This window comes from Dama dama, chromosome 24 (genome assembly GCF_033118175.1).
Source record: "Dama dama isolate Ldn47 chromosome 24, ASM3311817v1, whole genome shotgun sequence".
Taxonomy (NCBI): domain Eukaryota; kingdom Metazoa; phylum Chordata; class Mammalia; order Artiodactyla; family Cervidae; genus Dama; species Dama dama.
This window is the reverse complement of record NC_083704.1, coordinates 5383815-5403853: the sequence shown is the minus strand read 5'-3', so window position 1 is coordinate 5403853 and position 20039 is coordinate 5383815. Positions and strand designations below refer to the sequence as shown.

Here is a 20039-nt window from a genome sequence, read left to right as displayed (position 1 = left end):
ATCCTCATAACATCCCCGCAATGTAGATTATTATTTTTCTCCTCATTACTTCAGAGGAAGAAAGTGAGAGACACATTTAGAAACTTACCGAAGCATAATCAGCTAATAAGTTGCGGAGTTAGGACACACCCAAGAATTTCTGCTATAGAGTCTGTGGGCTTCACCATACTATCCTGTCACATAAAGTCACTTAAGTTTGAATATTTCCAGTACCATTTATTTTCTGTGTAATTGCATACAATTTCTCAAAGCCTCAATGTTCTTACCTATAAAATGAAAATAAGAGTTCTGCTACACCCTGGGTCTGCAAAGAGCAGTCAATGAAAACAGTGCATGTAAGTGTCTGTACAGAGCCTGGATATGATAACCACTCAAACAATGGTATCGCTGAAGTCACCATCACCAATGCCATGGACAACAACTTACATTTATTGGATCTGAGGACACAAGCACGTCGTCTGGTATTTTGTCTTTGTTTTTGTTATTTTACATCCTAACATCATGAAATGGTGGACATGGGTGAGTTGTTAAAGAGTCACCTAGACCAGCTCCAAGCATATCAATCCAAACATCACTGTTCCATGTACTTAAACTCCTGCATGAGATTAGAATTGTTTTTCTCATTTAGGCAAATCTCAGATTGGGGAAGTGCTATTGATTGCAGGAATGTATCTGAGCTGAAAGTTTCTTAGACTAGTACTAGGTGAAAACCCAAAAGGGCATCATTCATTCACAAGCAGCTGAGAATTTGTTCCATTATCCATTTCTCTCTTATTTCCTGAAGAACCCTATGGCATTTAAAACCATCCTTTCCAGTTGTCTCTGTTTTAAAGGTGGTGGAATTAAGACTCAGAAAGGTGAGGTGCAGACTGTCCAAAGCTGAACTGAATCTTTGTGGTGGAGGTGCAGCTGGAACCCAGGTCACTCGACATTCCAGGCTTTCTGATGTCACCACCACCAATAACAGTAGATAATAGATAATAGTAGATAATCTGATATCTACTTTCTCTGTCGTTGAGGAGCCAAAAAAAAAAAAAAAAAACAAACAAACAAACAAAAAAAACTGTGGCTCACATTAGGGAGAAAACCCTCAAAAAGAAATAGCTGGTTTGTCGGCTCTGCTTTCCACTAACAATACTCATCAACACAGTCTCAGAGAAAATCTTTCTCTTGCCTCTGCAAAGGGTGAATTATATGGTGGGCATGATGACAATGGTGATTACCACTCCTAGGTTTCTCTGAAGGAGACTAATTCTCTCCTCGCAGGATCACTTGCTGAGACAGTTCTGGGGCTTGGTTTTTGCCTCACACAGGTTAGAACGCAATGTGGTGCCATCATTAATTAGTTTCCTTGAATGCAGTTTTGGTCTCACAAGGAGGAGACTTTCACCTTTTTTCCTAAAAGTGCCCAGTGTCCTTCTAGTGTCTAGAGAGAGAGTCCGCAAATTGTTAGGAGGAAAAAGGAGTTAGGTTATTTCAGGAAAAGATATTGTAGGGTAAACATCTTTAGGGAAGTTGCTGACTGGACAACAAAGACAAAAATTAGTAGCATTTATTGATCATCTTCTGTGTTCCAAGCACCCGTCCTAGATGCTTTCACATATAATATCCTTTATTGTTGTTTACTCCCTAAGTTGTGTCTGACTCTTTGTGACTCCGTGGACTGTAGACCACAGGCTCCTCTCTCTATGCGGATTCTCCAGGCAAGAATACTGGAGTGGGTAGCCATGCCCTCCTCCAGGGGATCTTCCCAACCCAGGGATTGAACACAGGTCTCCTGCATTGCAGGTGATTCTTTACCGTTGAGCCAGTGGGAAGCCATATATTACTTACAACAATGTTAAGTAAATATCCGTATTACTGTACTCACTGGGCTCTAATAAGAATTAAATAGCAAAAGAATTATTAAACTCTTGCACAGGGTAAACACACAAATAAGAAAAGGTGTCATAATTATTTTTTTACACTATCATTGAGTTTTTTATGTTTACCCCATCCTAAGCATAGATTCGCCATTATATTCAAATAAAGAAATATTTTAAACAGAGTTAAGTTCCATGGCTTGAGGCTTAAAGAAAGACACAAATTAAAATCAGAAATTTGTTGCCTCCCAAACACATAGAATGAGTCCTCAGGTCAAGACTTCACTCAAAGAAAGGGCTCAGTAAATAGCTAGTGGCATAAATGTTACCAGTGTCATCATCACCATCATCACCTTTATTTCTACATTATCCTGTGGCATTCCATGTTTCTTGGGAACTACAACTAGATGTTTAAAAGATAATTTTGATTTTTTAAACACACAGTTGCTTATATATATGTTTACAAAATAATCACTCATAGGAGATTATGGCAAAATATCTATTGTCTAAAGCCTTTATAATTACAGTGAGAGCTAACCTGATAATAAAATCTTAAAGAATAACATTAGAAATGCAATGCTGGCATCACCTTAGGTTCAAATTCCTGGTTGAGAACTCGCCTGAAAACAAGTCTCTGAAGTCTTCCCCAAAAATCACAAATTCTATATAGAGATTGACCTCTTGGTCTCTCCAACTGAGCTCTGCCTTTTTCTCTTTCTTCCAGAGGATGGGAATGGAATAAAAGGATTCATTATCAGTGAGAGCTTCTGAAATAAATGTTACTCAAACTTCCCTGGTAGCTCAGCTGGTTAAGAATCCACCTGCAATTCGCAGGAGACTCCAGTTCAATTCCTGGGTTGGAAAGATCCACTGGAGAAGGGATAGGCTACCCACTCCAGTATTCTTGGGCTTCCTTGGTGGTTCAGCCGATAAAGAATCCACCTGCAATGTGGGAGACATGGGTTCGATCCCTGGGTTGGGAAGATCCCCTAGAGGAGGGAACTGGCTACCTACTCCAATATTCTGGTCTGGAGAATTCCATGAACTGTATAGTTCCATGGGTTCACAAAGAGTCATGCATGACTGAGTGACTTTCACTTTCAAGCATCTATAGCTGATCCCACCAGCTCTCCCTTTTGTCACTATAGAGATGTTTAAGTGTGGTTTAATCCCAGAATAGGGAGCTGGTGAGGGCCTAGCTCTCAGTATTCAGAGAACTGCCTGTTGGTTGTGATGACACATTTTGTAGTGAAGTGAGGTTGGGATGGACGTTTGGTCTCCCTGCCATCCTGGTTAGTGAATAACAGTAGCAGTGCTCTTGGGCTCCTCTGTTAAGAACCACTGTCCCCAGAATAGTTTATGCTCTTGTGGAATCTCTGAAAGTTGAAACGAAGTCTGGGCAATTTTTGTTAATTTTTAGCTGACTCAGTTTTCTGCTTGAAGTCATTTAATCTGCACAATTTAAGGAAGCATGTAATGTTATTTTCCTATTTGTTGTTGTTAGTTGTGATGTTGTGTCTACCTCTTTGCGGCCCCACGGACTGTAGCCCACCAAGCTCCTCTGTCCATGGGATTTCCCAGGCAAGAACACTGGAGTGAGTTACCAAGTCCTCCTTCTCCAGGGGATCTTCCCAACCCAGGGATCGAACCTGTGTCTCCTGCTTGGCAGGCAGATTCTTTACTACTTAGCCACCTGGGAAATTCTTTTTTTTTTTTTTTTCCTATTAAAGATGAAAAAATAGAGAGGTGAAACAATCTGCTAACATTTACTGGAATAATTAATGTTGGATTTGATAAGAGAAATTAAGCCTATTTGGTCCAAAGCAGTTAATCTCTATTTTTGAATCTCTTAGAATTTCATTGTGTACATTGTATGGATTCTTTACTTTAGCTCAGATTTGTGATTTTGTGCTGTTCCATGACAGCTCCATGACTTGTTCTTAAATCACTGGAAATTTCCTATAACCACTATTTTGTCTTCAGAATCTTCTTTTCCATTGTCTGTGTCTAAAACCAGACTTTAATGTATAGATATTTTCTTCCTGAGCTCTATTAACTTTATCAATTATGTTTATTTTATGCCATCCAATCTGTTTCTAATTCTTTTTGTAAACTCTTGTATACTACAGGGAATGATGAAATGTAATTTTCAAAAAGTACTTTTGTGCACAAATGTTATCTTTTTGGGATTGTGATAAGCAAAAATGTCTTTTTATTGCTGTGTTTATTTTATTTATAAACCTCTCAAACCAAGAAAGATCAGAAAAAGTGTATAAATGTGCTTTTTGAAAACTTATTTCCTACTGTTCTGTCCTTTTTTCATGTGTAGTTATTTTCCCTCTTTTAAAATAAAATTTCATTCTAGCAATGGTGCTGGGTATAACGAGTGTTTAAGAATATTGCTGTTGATCTCTTTCATATCCACAGTCAGGGCAACATTATGACTTTTGTGGATCCATGGTACTTTCATCCTCTTGGGCCCTCTCCTCCATCAAAATGTTAAAAATTATCTTTTCTGACTGCATTGCTATATAGATGACTATAGTGTAAGCTGCATTTAGATTATATTAATCTCTTTCTTTCTGTTGTAAATGAAATTAAAACATTTCATGCCCTCCTAAGACTATCATGGGCTCTTGGCACTGGGTCTACTATGCCTTCTGACTATCAACCCTGGCTTATAATGTATGAGCCCCTAAAGAAAATTGATCCAGACAGGCGAATCATCCCAGTTCAATCAATTAAGAAGGGGAGAAAATTTCTGTAATCACCAGATTTTTTCTTTTTTGGCCTGAATACTCCACACAAGGTTTATTCATCATCAGTTTTCATTATTTGTACCCAGAGCTTCTTCATGATATTTTTCACTTCTGCATTTCTCAGGGTGTGCATTAAGGGATTCAACATAGGAGTTACTATGGTGCAAAACACAGTCACATCTTTATCAATGGGGAAGGCGGTTGTGGGTCTTAGGCAGAGAAACGAACAAGGTACAAAGAATGAGATGACAACTGTGACGTGAGAGGCACAGGTGGACAGGGCTTTGCGACGCCCTTCAGAGCTATGAGTCCTCAGGGAGCGCAGGATGACAACGTAGGAAGCAACCAGCACTGAAAAAATTAGCCAACACAGTGACCCACTGTTGGCAGAAATCAGGGGCCCCAGAGTGTGCATGTCCCTGCAGGCTAGCTCCAGGAGAGGTATTAAATCACACATAAGATGGTCAATGACATTGTGGCCACAGAATGGTAACTGAACTATGAACAAAATCTGGATCCCTCCATGGAGAAACCCTAAAGCCCCAGCCATTCCAACCAGGAAAGCACGCTCAGGTCGGTTCATGACAGTCGTGTAGTGCTGGGGCTTACAGATGGCTACATAGCGGTCATAGGCCATGCCAATCAACAAGACAATCTCGGCTCCAGCAAAGAAATGTTCAGCAAAACCTGAGTGATGCAGCCACTGAAGGAAATGGTGTTCTTTCCAGAGATCAAGTCAAAGATCAACTTGGGTGCTATGGAGGAAGAGTAGAAACCATCTATCATGGACAAATAAGACAGAAAAATGTACATGGGAGAACCGAGGGCTGGGCTGGTGAAGATGGTGACTGAGATGAGCTGGTTACCTGCCAATGTGATCAAGTAGGTGACTAAAAGCACTGCAAATAAGAGTAACACTCCTGTAGTAGGCACTCCTGTAGGAGGCATCCCTGGATCCTGGGTCAGGCCCAGCAGGATGAATTCTGTTATGCTGCTCATCCTTTCCATCAGCTCATCTTGAGCTGTTATTAGCACATGGTTGATCTGGAAAAATCACAATATTTCTGAGTGATGATATCTTAAATTTGATAGAAAATATCTCACCGTCTCTTTAGCCCAGGTCCCTGGGACTGGTAGAGCTATTCCTTTCACTTACCTCTTATATTTTACAGATAGTTGTAAAGAAGAATGGGAGGAGTTTAAATCTCTCCTGATTCATATTGATTTAAATTTATCATGACAATACCTTACAAATACCACAATAAAAGGGAGATTTTTTTAATGAATATTGTCCTGCAGTTAGCTTCTAAACTTTCCTTTTAACTCTGAAGATCTCACAGATAGCTTTCTTTTAGTTTGGGGAACAAATTTCACTGACAATTCTTTATAAAGTTATATTAATGCTTGTCTATCAGAATGAATATTCATAGGTATATGGACACAATATTTTAAAAATCAACTTTGTAGTGCAAAAGCTTTTAAGTTTCATTAGGTCCCATTTGTTTAGTTTTGCTTTTATTTCCAATATTCTGGGAGGTGGGTCATAGAGGATCTTGCTGTGATTTATGTCGGAGAGTGTTCTGCCTATGTTCTCCTCTAGGAGTTTTATAGTTTCTGGTCTTACATTTAGATCTTTAATCCATTTTGAGTTTATTTTTGTGTATGGTGTTAGAAAGTGTTCTAGTTTCATTCTTTTACAAGTGGTTGACCAGTTTTCCCAGCACCACTTGTTAAAGAGGTTGTCTTTTTTCCATTGTATATCCTTGCCTCCTTTGTCAAAGATAAGGTGTCCATAGGTTCGTGGATTTATCTCTGGGCTTTCTATTCTGTTCCATTGATCTATATTTCTGTCTTTGTGCAAGTACCATACTGTCTTGATGACTGTGGCTTTGTAGTAGAGTCTGAAGTCAGGCAGGTTGATTCCTCCAGTTCCATTCTTCTTTCTCAAGATTACTTTGGCTATTCGAGGTTTTTTGTATTTCCATACAAATTGTGAAATTCTTTGGTCTAGTTCTGTGAAAAATACCGTTGGTAGCTTGATAGGGATTGCATTGAATCTATAGACAGCTTTGGGTAGAATAGCCATTTTGACAATATTGATTCTTCCAATCCATGAACACGGCATGTTTCTCCATCTGTTTGTGTCCTCTTTGATTTCTTTCATCAGTGTTTTATAGTTTTCTATGTATAGGTCCTTTGTTTCTTTAGGTAGATATACTCCTAAGTATTTTATTCTTTTTGTTGCAATGGTGAATGGTATTGTTTCCTTAATTTCTCTTTCTGTTTTTTCATTGTTAGTATATAGGAATGCAAGGGATTTCTGTGTGTTAATTTTATATCCTGCAACTTTACTATATTCATTGATTAGCTCTAGTAATAAGGAAACTATAAGTAAGGTGAAAAGACAGCCCTCAGATTGGGAGAAAATAATAGCAAATGAAGAAACAGACAAAGGATTAATCTCAAAAATATACAAGCAACTCCTGCAGCTCAATTCCAGAAAAATAAATGACCCAATCAAAAAATGGGCCAAAGAACTAAACAGACGTTTCTCCAAAGAAGACATACAGATGGCTAACAAACACATGAAAAGATGCTCAACATCACTCATTATTAGAGAAATGCAAATCAAAACCACAATGAGGTACCATTACACGCCAGTCAGGTTGGCTGCTATCCAAAAGTCTACAAGCAATAAATGCTGGAAAGGGTGTGGAGAAAAGGGAACCCTCTTACACTGCTGGTGGGAATGCAAACTAGTACAGCCGCTATGGAAAACAGTGTGGAGATTTCTTAAAAAACTGGAAATAGAACTGCCATATGACCCAGCAATCCCACTTCTGGGCATACACACTGAGGAAACCAGATCTGAAAGAGACACGTGCACCCCAATGTTCATCGCAGCACTGTTTATAATAGCCAGGACATGGAAGCAACCTAGATGCCCATCAGCAGATGAATGGATAAGGAAGCTGTGGTACATATACACCATGGAATATTACTCAGCCATTAAAAAGAATTCATTTGAACCAGTCCTAATGAGATGATGAAGCTGGAGCCCCTTATACAGAGTGAAGTAAGCCAGAAAGATAAAGAACATTACAGCATACTGACACATGTATATGGAATTTAGAAAGGTGATAACGATAACCCTATATGCAGAACAGAAAAAGAGACACAGAAATACAGAACAGACTTTTGAACTTTGTGGGAGAATGTGAGGGTGGGATATTTCAAAAGAACAGCATGTATATTATCTATGGTGAAACAGATCACCAGCCCAGGTGGGATGCATGAGACAAGTGCTCCGGCCTGGTGCACTGGGAAGACCCAGAGGAATCGGGGGGAGAGGGAGGTGGGAGGGGGGACCGGGATTGGGAATACATGTAAATCCATGGCTGATTCATATCAATGTATGACAAAACCCACTGGAAAAAAAAATAAATTAAAAAATAAATAAATAAATAAAAATCAACGTTGTATCAGACATGAAAAATACCATTCAAACCTTACTCTATACCAGCTGCGTTCTGTGGCCCGTTATTCCTTTCTTTCAAGTTAATGCACATGCAGAGACAGAACTGCAGATGGAGTTTTTGTACCTCAAAATGCCAAGAAACTCGCTTTATAACAGCTCTTTGAGCAGCATTCACTCGACAGCCCCCGATGTTGTATCTGGCTCAACAAGATAGTTATGCTCACTCTTTCCACATCTTTGAATGTGAACATGTAAGTGGTGCAAAGCTCCCTGAAAAGTTCTCAATATTTCTGAAATGAGCTTTCTGTGCAATTGTTCCTTCATCACATATAGAATAATGCTTGGACTAGCTATATTACCCTATTCATATTTTGCTATAAAATGATGTGAGTCATGAAGTTTTCCTTAGTTTCCTATGGACAGAAATGTTAGGACCACCTGAGATGATACAATTTTCCCCTTTGGAATAAGTTTTATCAATTAAGATAAGCTTGAAATTTTCATTACTAACTGGTAAAAATATTGAATGTATATAAGAAAACATTCTTTTCTTGGGGAGTGAGCCTGTATATATGTTTTCAAGATTTATTATACATTGTTGTAACCAAGATCATTAGCTATTTTATTCATTATCTTTCTTTTTCTCTTCTTTCCCTAACCCTTGCCAAAAACATAATCACATTTTTTTTTACACAAAAATTTCTGGGCACAGAAGTCAGCATCATGATCTCTCAGTTTCAATAAAGATGAGGAAAGATAGCTTAGAGTTTTCAGGAAAGCTTATGCCTGAGCTGTTTTCCTCTCTCCATGACTCCAACGACGGTGACTATGGCCAATCATTCTTCAAAGACTTAACTCACACATCCTGACTTCAGTGTGGTGACATGGAAGTCATGAAAAGGGGAAATAATTTTTAATAATTACAGAGATCTTCAGAATCAGTCTACTTAGTGAGACATAAATGTTAATCCCAATCTTGTAAAAGTGACTTTAGTGGTTCTCAACAGCATCTTGCCTGGGAACATTCCAGACAGTATTTTCTATTGACATTTTCACATCATTGTGTCCAAAGTCATTTTTAGAGAGAAAGATTAAGTTTTAATTTACAGAATCTAACTACAAATATTATTTCAGTGAAAATGAAATTGGCTAAGTTAACCTTCTTAAATTTTGGGGAAAAGAATTAGCTATCACTAACTTGGATCAGTTGGTTGTGGATTCTTCAGTTTTTAGATTAAACCCAGACATCACTTTCTTCCCAACAGGCATTTGCCTCGAAGCTGCAAATAGACTGTAAACTAAGAAGGAAGACAGTGGAATGCTTATGTCTCTAGACAACTCTCCCATTTTCTGGATTTACTCAGAAAACAAGCTGTTTTAGTCAGGAAATTTTGGTAACTTTCAGATTTAATTTTAACTCACTTTCTGGGCTTTTTATGAGATTATAAATGCATCTTCAAAACATATATTATTCAAATATATGCATCAAATTATTCAAATTTGATTCTTCCAATTAAGAAAATCTTGTATATGAAATTGTAGAATGTATGTGAAAGTGTTAGTTGCTTAGTCGTGTTCGATTCTTTTCGACCCCATGCCATTTCCTTCTCCAGGGGGTCTTCCCGATCCAGGGATCGAACTTCTTTTATTCCTGATTTAAGCCCTTCTTCTAACTCATACTGACCATGGGAGCAGTGTCCTCCAAACAGACTTTCAACTTGTTCATGTATGGCTCTGTGGCTGTTATTTACTTCAAGGTCCTTGTTTGTAATTCTTTCTTCATTGACTCTAGAGAAATGTTTAAATATACTTTCAAAAAAGTTCAGGGCTTGGTAGCACATTGACCTCTCAAGTCCTCAGAGGATTATTGACTCTGTAGGAATCTTTTCTGAAGCATCAGCCAAGGATGGTTTTTTGCTCCTGTTTGACTCCCACAAACATTAGAGACCAGCTTTTGAAATGCAGTTGAGCTTTGGTTAAACATATGCTTCTGGCTATGGGCTTCTCTTGGTGGCTCAGGCGGTAAGGAACCTGCCTGCAATGCAGGAGACCTAGTTTGATCTCTGGGTTTGGAAGAACCCCTGGAGAAGGGAATGGCCACCCACTCCAGTATTCTTGCCTGGAAAATCCCATGGACTTGTGGACAACAGTCTATGAGGTCACAGAGTTGGACATAACCAACACACACACACACACTTCTGGCTATAGTTTAGGGTGCAACTTAGGTAAGTAAGTAAGTAAAGTTGCTCAGTCGTGTCCGACTCTTTGCGACCCCATGGACTGTAGCCTACCAGGCTCCTCTGTCCATGGGATTTTCCAGACAAGAGTACTGGAGTGGGTTGCCGTTTCCTTCTTCAAGTGCAAATCCTGATATTAGGATTTTGTTGCTCATTTTGATGTTGGTTACCTTGCCAAAGGATATATGGGGTGGTTTTAGACATAGGGTAGAGTTCAGAGAATGGATTTCTCTCTGAAAACATGAGTGTTTGGTACAATATGGTTACCCTGAGAGTAGAAATGCCCGTCTTTAAAATTATGGGCCATAATTACCCTCGGACATCGTGACATGTTTATTAGTGACTGACCGAGGAGACTTAAATAGCAGGTTCCCAGCTCCCAGACATAGAGTAATTTAAAAGTCATAAACATATAAACTATCTCTGGGATGAGGACCTAGGTAACAGAGCCTCATGATGTATTATAGAGCTTGTAGCTCTGCAACACACAGAGAAAACCATAGGAATATATAGCGATTTTACTGTACCCTATGCTTTCTCATGGAGAAGGCAATGGCAACCCACTCCAGTACTCTTGCCTGGAAAATCCCATGGACGGAGGAGCCTGGTAGGCTGCAGTCCATGGGGTCGCGAAGAGTCTGACACGACTGAGCGACTTCTCTTTCACTTTTCACTTTCATGCACTGGAGAAGGAAATGGCAACCCACTCCAGTGTTCTTGCCTGGAGAATCCCAGGGACGGGGGAGCCTGGTGGGCTGCCGTCTATGGGGTCGCACAGAGTTGGACTCGACTGAAGCGACTTAGCAGCAGCAGCAGCAGGCTTTCTCAGGGTAGCCTTTGAAAAAAATCACGCTCAGCCAAGCACTCGTGTATAAAGACATCGAGAGGGAAAGAACAGAAACACTACAGAAATAATGCTCCACTATAGTCTTCTCTCCCTTAGCTTCAAGGTGATGAAGAGCTGACTGGAATTCTGCACAGAATCATCTTTCTTTCTCATCTACTTTTAACTTTAAACTAAACTGATGCATTACTGGAATTCAGAACAGAGAAGGAAGCAATGCTTTCAGTTCTGTTCTCAGCAGTTAACGATGTTGCTTCTGTTAACAGCCACCCTCACTCTCAATCTGTCCCATTCCCCTGCTTTTTTTTAATTGTCATAAAATACATATAAAATGAAGCTTACCATTTTAAGCACACACTTGAGTGGCATTAAATACATTCACAATGTTGTGCAAACACCTCACCAACCATCTTCATAATTTTTCACCTTCTCAGACTGAAACTCCATATTCGTTACATAATTATTTATCATTCCTCCCTCCCCCCAGGTACTAGCCATCATTATATAACTTTTTTTTTTCCATGAGGGTCTAGGTGTCAATATATCATAATATGTTTAGGAGAATAAAGGTTTGCTTCTTACTCTATGATGGGGAATCTTGAGGACATAGAGTAGATAATTATGCTTATGTGCAGAAGTGACTGAGAAAATCACACTCAGCCAAACTACTTTGTAGAATACACCTGTACAAAAATGAAGAAAAACACTGTAAGTAGGAAAGCTTTGCTTCTGCTTTCTCTTTTTCTGACTCTGATGTGGAGTTGATTGCAACATTGCCAGGAGTCATCTGGAGCGATGCAATTCACTGGGCATTTTGGATTCAGGTTGTTCCTCTACCTGAGGAATTGATCGGGAGTAGGAATGGTTATGCTCCCTACCCACAGAACAATGCCCTATTGAGAGGCTGTCTTTGAGGAAAATGCCAGAGTCCTTGGGAATTTAGAGAAACACTTATTCACATCAGTAGAACATGGATTCCATCAGCTTGACTGGTTGGTTGGGGTTTTGTCCTGGGAGGAGGATGCCAGCAGACACAGGATGACTGACCCATAGTGGGAACTTCCTAGCAATGGCACAGAATAATTATAATTCTGATTGATCGTTGATTTCAAGAAGACAAGAAGGAAACTGCTTTTGTAATCATTCTTTTTTTTTTTTTTTTCTTCTGGGACACAATCCCTTAGATTTATCAAGACCCAGAGACACTCTGAGAGATAGTGAGGGACAGGGAGGCCAGGCTTACTTCAAGTCAGTCCATGGGGTCTCAAAGAGGGGGACATGACTTGGTGACTGAACAAGGACACTTTGAGTGTGATCTGATAGTTGATAGAATGGTGAAATCATGCAAAAAAATGGTGCATTCAATAGGAAGAGCTGGTCTCCTAATTTATAGAAGGAAGGATATACTGGAAAAGGAAATAAGCTAATAATGAGAATTTGTTGGGAGAGAGAAGAGTAGGGGTGAGTTTAGAAATAACTGAGCAGGGATTTAAGTTATCACATAGATTGGAACCAAAGGTACTGTTTCCTTGTTTTGACCCCAGATTGTGTGTGAATGGTGGTTCAGTTAGAGCATACAGATGTTATGCTCTAATGACCAAATGTTAAAATTTTGATAGTTAACTAAGATTTCTAAGATGAGAGAAAGCAGTTGCATGCAGAACACACAAATCTACATTAAAACTAAGTAGGAAGCCTTGCATATATATTAATAGTTTGCAAGAGAGGGCAAAAGGGGATACAGACATAATTATTGATAAGGAGGCTTGAGATTGAGATAAAGATTCTGTTTTGGTCCTGGTTTTTCCTGAGAAGTAGGGAGCATAGCATCCTCCTGAGATACACGGAAATTTTGTGGAGATAAAGTTTATCGGAAATCAGTGAAAATTTAGAACATATACTAAAAAGAATGTGTAGGAAGAAGTAACTGTTTGGAAGAGGCAGAACATTTGCCCAAGAAGTTTTGAAGATGTAGTTCACATTAGAGTTGAGATTTTTGTTGTCACTCCTAGTTAATAATGGGCCCCCCAGGTGGCTCAGTGGTAAAGAATCTGCCTGCCAATGCAGGAGCTGCAGGAGACTCAGGTTAGATGCCTGGGTTGGGAAGATCCCTGGAGGAAGAAATGGCCATCCACTTAAGTATTCTAGACTGGAAAATCCCACTGACAGAGGAGCCTGGAGGGCTACAGTCAGCCTATGGGGTCACAAATGGACAGACATGACTGACCAACTGAGCAGCAACAGCTAGTTAATAATTTTCTTCAAGATTGCCTTGTATCTCAGGTAGAGGGAAAGACATGGTTGTGTATGAATTTGTGGTTTAGATACTTCAGTTACTGTAGTGCATTACACTGAAGCAAAAATGTTCTGTTTGGACTTGGTTTTGTCAAGATTGCCATTTATTCATTCTGCGTTTTGAGAACAAAGATAACTGCAAAAGTGATGGAAACCTTTTCTCTCTTTGATATTTATAAGCCTTTAAAAGATGAAATGAGTCAATGTAACTAGTCAGGATAGGATCATTTTGCTGTAGCAACAAATGAATTCTGAATTCTCAGTGGCTTAGCACTTTAACTTTCATGTCCTGTTCAGGCCTAATTCACTGAGAGATAGTTGCTCCTCTAGGACAGTCCTCTTCCAGATAGCTACTGCTTGACACAGCTTGCTTCACTGTGTGGCCCCGCCATCTCAGTATGTGTCTTCCAGGTTTGCTGAGCAGGAAAAAAGAAACTGAAATAGTCCTGGCGAGGAACATACTGACTTCTCAATGTTTAATGTTTCAGCCTAACTGTGACATACATCACTTCCTGTTTAAAAACAAAGGGGCTGGAAAGTATGGTAGTAACATATAAACTCTTAGTGATCAGCAAATGGATTGGTAACGGTTGAAAAAAAAAAAAACCACACTCTCCACTTTTAGGGGTTTCCCAGGTGGTGCTGTGGTAAAGAGTCCACCTGCCAACGCAAGAGACACAAGGGACGTGGGTTCAATCACTAGGTCTGGAATATCCCCTGGAGAAGGGAATGGCTACCCACTCCAGTATTCTAGACTGGAAAATCCCATGGACAGAGGAGTCTGGTGGACTACAGTCCATGGAGTCACAGAGTCAGACATGACAGTGTCTCTCATTTAGAAAAAATTACTTACTAAACCACTGAAGGTTAATATATATGCAATGAACAACTTAGGTATGCCTATGGAGTCATTTGGGTTAATTCAAGTCCTTCTAAAGGTATAAGTAACTTTGATGGATTAGCAAGACTCAAGTTCTGGCCCCAATTTGGATCCCTTTCTTTTATTGGGGTTATTTCCTTTAAACTTGCACTGTGTCTATATCGCAAATGATTTTCCATCTCATTGGTTTACAGTTGGTCTAAAATTTTACATTCAAATTTGAATGTGCATGCTTTCTGACTTGATTACTTACCTATCACCAACTTAATTTTTGTTTGTACCGGATACTTTTCTATCCATTAGCTAAAGCACAAATCAGTCCCCCCAAAACTATTTGGGTATCTTTTACAAAAACAGTGCTCCACAAAACTCTGCCTGGGAAATTGTGTGCAAGATAGGTCTACAGTTGTGCCTGGAAGAATTTTATAGCCCTTCTTGGCTTTACACATAAAAAATAATTCATTTTGATAAGAGCCCAGATTACACTGTAAAGGGTGCCACTGGAACTGTGCAGAACTTGGCACTAATTTTGGAATGAGTCCTGCCTTTATGTCACTCTCATTTCTCAAACTCATTCATTTCTCCTTGGTCATTATCTCTCACAAAAATAACTCTACATTGCCTACAGTACTAAAACTATTCATTTAAAAAAATATGTGGTTGTTAGGACTTTTTGTTTATTTAAATATTGTGGTTGTTAGGACTTATTTTAATTATTTGGCCTATTGGTTATATACTCTATATCTGAAGCTTTACAGAGAATTGTTCTACTGGAAACAGTAAGTCAAAGTTTTTCCAGCCTCTGTGATTCTTTAAGTTGATTAATAATGCCCCTTTGAGGGCTCCTTTGATGGTCCAGCGGTTAAGAATCCACCTGCCATTGTAGCGGATATGGCTTAAATCTCTGATCCAGGAAGATCCCACATGCTGAGAAGCAACTAAACCTGTGTGCCACAACTACAAAAGCCCATACACCATGACTACTGAAGCCCTGACACTTAGAGCCCGTGCTCTGAAATTAGAGAAGCAGCTGCGATAAGCCTGAGCACCTCACTCACTGCTACCAGAGAAAGCCGCGTGCAGCAATGAAGACTCAGTGTAGCAAAAAAAAAAGAAAAAAAACTCAAAAAATAAAATTTAAAAGTAATTATTTTTTAAACAACCTCCCCTTGATTAGTAATTTATAGAAGTAATTTATAGAAGAAAAGATATTTCTATTTGAAAAGCTTTAGTCATCATTTAATCAAATCTTGATATTTTATGAAAGATGAACCATTAAAGATTCCAGAAAGCAAGGGGGTGAATAATATACCTAAAGTCACATATTTTAACTTCAAAATCATTATCCTTTTTATTAGTCACTTTTGTCCTTAAGATATGAATAGATTTTATTTTATCTTCTCTGCTCACAAAAATTGTTACCCAAGGTTACTCTTTGGCTCCAGAGCTTCTTCATGGCATTTTTCACCTCTGAGTTTCTGAGGGTGTAGATTAAGGGGTTTAACATGGGTGTTACCATGGTATAAAACACAGCCTCTGCTTTATCCATAGGGAAGGTGATCGTGGGCCGAAGGTACACGAATATACAGGGTACAAATAACAGGACCACTGCAGTAACATGGGAGGCACCAGTGGAGAGAGCTTTCTGCTGTTCTGCAGAGCTGTGTGTTCTTAGAGAGCAAAGGATAAGCACATAGGAGATGATAAGAATAGAAAAGATGAGCATACACATCAGCCCACTGTTGGCAGCAACAAAAAGACCAAAGACGTGAGTGTCAGTGCAGGAGAGTTTCAGCAGAGGGAAAAGGTCACAGATGAAATGGTCAATGACATTGGGGCCACAGAAGGGCAACCAGACTATAAAAAGACTTTGAATCAGAGCATGAAGAAATCCTCCGGCCCAGGCCATGGCCACCAGGAGGCCACACACGTGCCTATTCATTGTGATGGCGTATTGCAGGGGCTTGCAGATGGCCACAAAGCGGTCATAGGCCATCACTGTGAGCAAGAGGATCTCAACTCCTCCAAAGAAATGCTCTGCAAAGAGCTGAGTCATACATCCACTGAAGGAGATGGTTTTCTTTTGAGCAAGTAAGTCAAATATCATTTTGGGGGCCATGGTAGAAGAGCAGCAGCAGTCTATGAAGGACAAGAAAGACAGGAAAAAATACATGGGGGAACCTAAGGCTCTGCTAGTGGCGACTGTCACAATGATGAGTAGGTTGCCTGCCACAGTGAGAAAGTAGATGAGGGTAAACAGAGCAAACAAGAGTTTCTGTATAGCTGGATTCTGTGTCAGGCCAAGCAGGAGGAATTCCGTCACATTGTTCATTTTCTCCATGAATCCAGACTGGCTTTCAGATAACTGTTTTCTCTGAGAATAACACAGGGATCACAACGGTGAGGATCAATTTCAACCAATCTCAGTAAGTTTTCTCAGAAAGGGCTTTATAACTGATCATGTCCCTTGATCTAGGACTCCTTATGCTTGGGAATCTATTCTTTATAAAGATTATGGACAAAAATTGTGCATAGAGACTATATTTCATATTTTGTATGATAAAGTGAAAACAATCCAAATATGTACATAAAGAGGAATAATCAAGCAAATTATGGTTATGAAATATCAGGTGAACATTAGGTTATTTACAATAAAAATTAATGGTGTGAAAAAATTCTTCCAACAATATATTGAGTGGAAAACACAAGATATTAAACAGCTTCTTTATTATGATCTAAATGGTTCAAAATGACATATAAACATAGAAAAACACCTGAAAGAAATGCTCTAAAGACTAGTAATGCTTATTTGGATTATGGATTTAAGATAAATTTTGTATTCTTTTTAAAATTTTCTGATCTGAATTTTCTACAGAGAGAATATATTATCTTTATAATAAGAAAAATAATTTAATAAAATAGATAATATTCTGTGTGACTCCTTTTCTCAGTATGTTGGTCATTATTCATACAAAACTGTGACAGTAGAAACGGATGTTTAAACCTAACTCACCTGTAAATTGAACACCCTAGTATGAGATGGCTGTCATCACCAATTCAATGGACATGAACTTGGGCAGTCTCTGGGAGATGATGAAGGACAGAGAATACTGGTGTGCTGCAGCCCATGGGGTCGCAAAAGTTGGACATGGCGACTGAACAACAACAACAAAGTATCACCTTCAGAAAACGTGATAAAGAAATCACAGATTGTGCTTACCTCTCTGGATGCATTTGGGAAATAAGTAACATGCTCATTTCATAACAAGGTATTACTTGTAGAGCATAATTTGCTTGGAGGTAGTGATCATTGACCTATCAATAACTGCTGCTTTAAAGGTTTATTCATTTTTTATCTTAAGTGTAAATTTCCTTTTCTTTACTTAATTATTTGAAAATGATTGCTGAAAAAGAATTCCTAAATAATGCTGAGTTCATGGACTGGGTTTTAGGTTTGTTTCATTGGCTCATACCATCATGTGAGTAAGGCACACACATCTCAGCTCAGATAACAAATTTCTTTAGTCAGACACCTTCCAAAGCCTTAGGCTTTAAAGAAAGTGATGGAAAAAAAAAAAGAAAACAAAACCTAACCAATGGAGGACATTTTAAATTATGCTATCTTATTATATATTTGTCAGTCTTTCTTGTGCCCAAACTATATTAAAAACAGCCACTTGGTCTGAGATCTATCCTGACTTAAAGCCCTGGAAATAGAAAACTCTTAAAGTAGAAAAATTAGAAGTTGCAAGCACCATAAAATCAGCAACAAATAAAAGTTGATTTGAAGTTAGCTCTTTCAAATATTTTTCTTACTAAACTTGTGCTCAGCCTTTAGATATATTCTTTGGTTCCTGGGAGTCTGGATCCAAATGTGTTGGAGACTCAAAACCATACAGTTTCTGTGATCCGGAGATGGTTATGCTTATATGGTCTTCCGGGGTTCATCTTTATCAACACTTTCCAGTGTGGTTACAGGGAAATATTTAAATACGTATTACTCAAGTGCAAGGAGTTAGGGAGTCTCTGATCTCTCAACTCCCAGAGGATTAGAACTAGCAGCTTCAACCAAGATGGCAGCCAAACCAGTTTATCCATTCTCTCTTGTGGCCGTGGCACCTGTGATCAAGGAGACGAGGGAGGGGCATCTGGACTGGGTTTGCAGCCCCTCTATGACTGTGTTTAGAAAATGACCTTGGACTCTGGGACCCAAGGCACAGAAGGTTCTAGTCATGGGATAATGGATGCATGAGCTCCCTAGTGTTCATAAAACAGCCTTATTCATACCTGTCTCACAGAGTTATAGGGGGGATTGAGGAAGAGAACATGTGGAAATATCTAAGTCCCTGCAGAACTGCTATTCTACTGCTAATGCCCTGTAGATAAAGGCATGTAGGATAGAGTGGCTCAGACGGTAAAGAATTTGCCTGTAGTTCAGGGGATCTGGGTTCAGTCCTTGGGTTGAGAAGGTGCCCTGGAGATGGGAATGGCAACCCAATCCAGTGTTCTCTCCTGGAGAATTCCATGGACAAAGGAGCCTAGGGGGCTGCAGTCCTTGGGATTGCAAAGAGTCAGACATGACTGAGCAACTGCCAGGCTAGAGAAACTGTTTTTAGTAATAGAATAGTGAACCATGATTAACTGTAAGAGTTTTGCTGTCTCTTCTGTTTGCTAACTATAATGATCTTGGGCAAGTTCCTCAGCCTCTTTATTTATACCTGAGTTCTAACACTTGTAAGAAGAGGGCGATAGGCGTACCTGTCACAGGATATTGTGAGGTTTCTACGAGTTAGCACATGTAAAGTGCTTACAACGGTGCTTGGCATAATTCAAAAGCTCACTGTTGTCTGTTGTCACTTTCTGTATAGGAAACCAGAACACATCAGGAAATCAGAGGAAATCAGGAAGCACAGAGGAAAGCAGAGGCTTGATTGATTCAAGTTTCTGGAAAGAATTGTCTCAACTCACATACATGACTTCTTTATTCTTATGGTTGGTAAAATCTGGGCAAATACAGAAATTAAGAGAGAAGGAAGGTTAAGTTTTAAAGCACTGAATATTGATTCATAAGTCACTATAGTTCAGAAATCTATGGATGTTCAGCCTTCTCTCACTAAAAAATCTGCCAGTGTAGTTCATCCTAGAAAGGTTGTAGGAAATACAGGAAATGTGGATGCAATGAGAACTAACAGATAATGAGCACTCTGTATTTACATCACTGTTCTACATGAGGTATTTCATCTAATTCTCACATAATCTCCATGTGGGATATATTAATCCTACTTTATATAAATGAAAATTGATGTTTACTGTGAGCATCTTTTGAGATCAAAAAGCTGATAATAAGGAGACCTTGGATTGAAATACAAGCTGATTTAATTTCTAAGCTTGAGCTCTAAAAATTTTGTTATCGTAGGGCACTGGACATTGATTCCGTGATGTGCTTTTTGCACTGGGTTGGTGGGGGAGGAGGTGCTGATTCAGACGAACTGTGCATTATTTAGAGGCTTTGCTTCTATCACCAGTGGCAGGGAGGACATATTCCTCAGACAGACCCCCTGTGTAGCACTGACCAGAAAGGACCATTGAGAAAAGAGAATATTTCTCATCTTCCTTTCCACATTTGGCCCCCATCTGGGAAAGCTTCCTAAGCACTCTCTTGGGAGTTTTCATTCTGGAAATTT

The 20039-nt window shown here is 39.2% G+C and overlaps 1 protein-coding gene and 2 pseudogenes across 1 annotated transcript; 1 reads left to right on the top strand and 2 right to left on the bottom strand.

Moving 5' to 3' along the window:
• The window catches only part of LOC133046204 (olfactory receptor 4C45-like), a 57600-nt pseudogene that overhangs the window by 7210 nt on the left and 30351 nt on the right, over nt 1-20039 (top strand).
• Nucleotides 4674-5629, bottom strand: LOC133045746 (olfactory receptor 4C45-like; annotated as a pseudogene).
• Nucleotides 15749-16746, bottom strand: LOC133046159 (olfactory receptor 4C5-like). Its single transcript, XM_061129099.1, has one exon. The coding sequence runs from the start codon at nt 16694-16696 to the stop codon at nt 15749-15751; it is 948 nt and encodes a 315-aa protein (XP_060985082.1). The 5' UTR covers nt 16697-16746.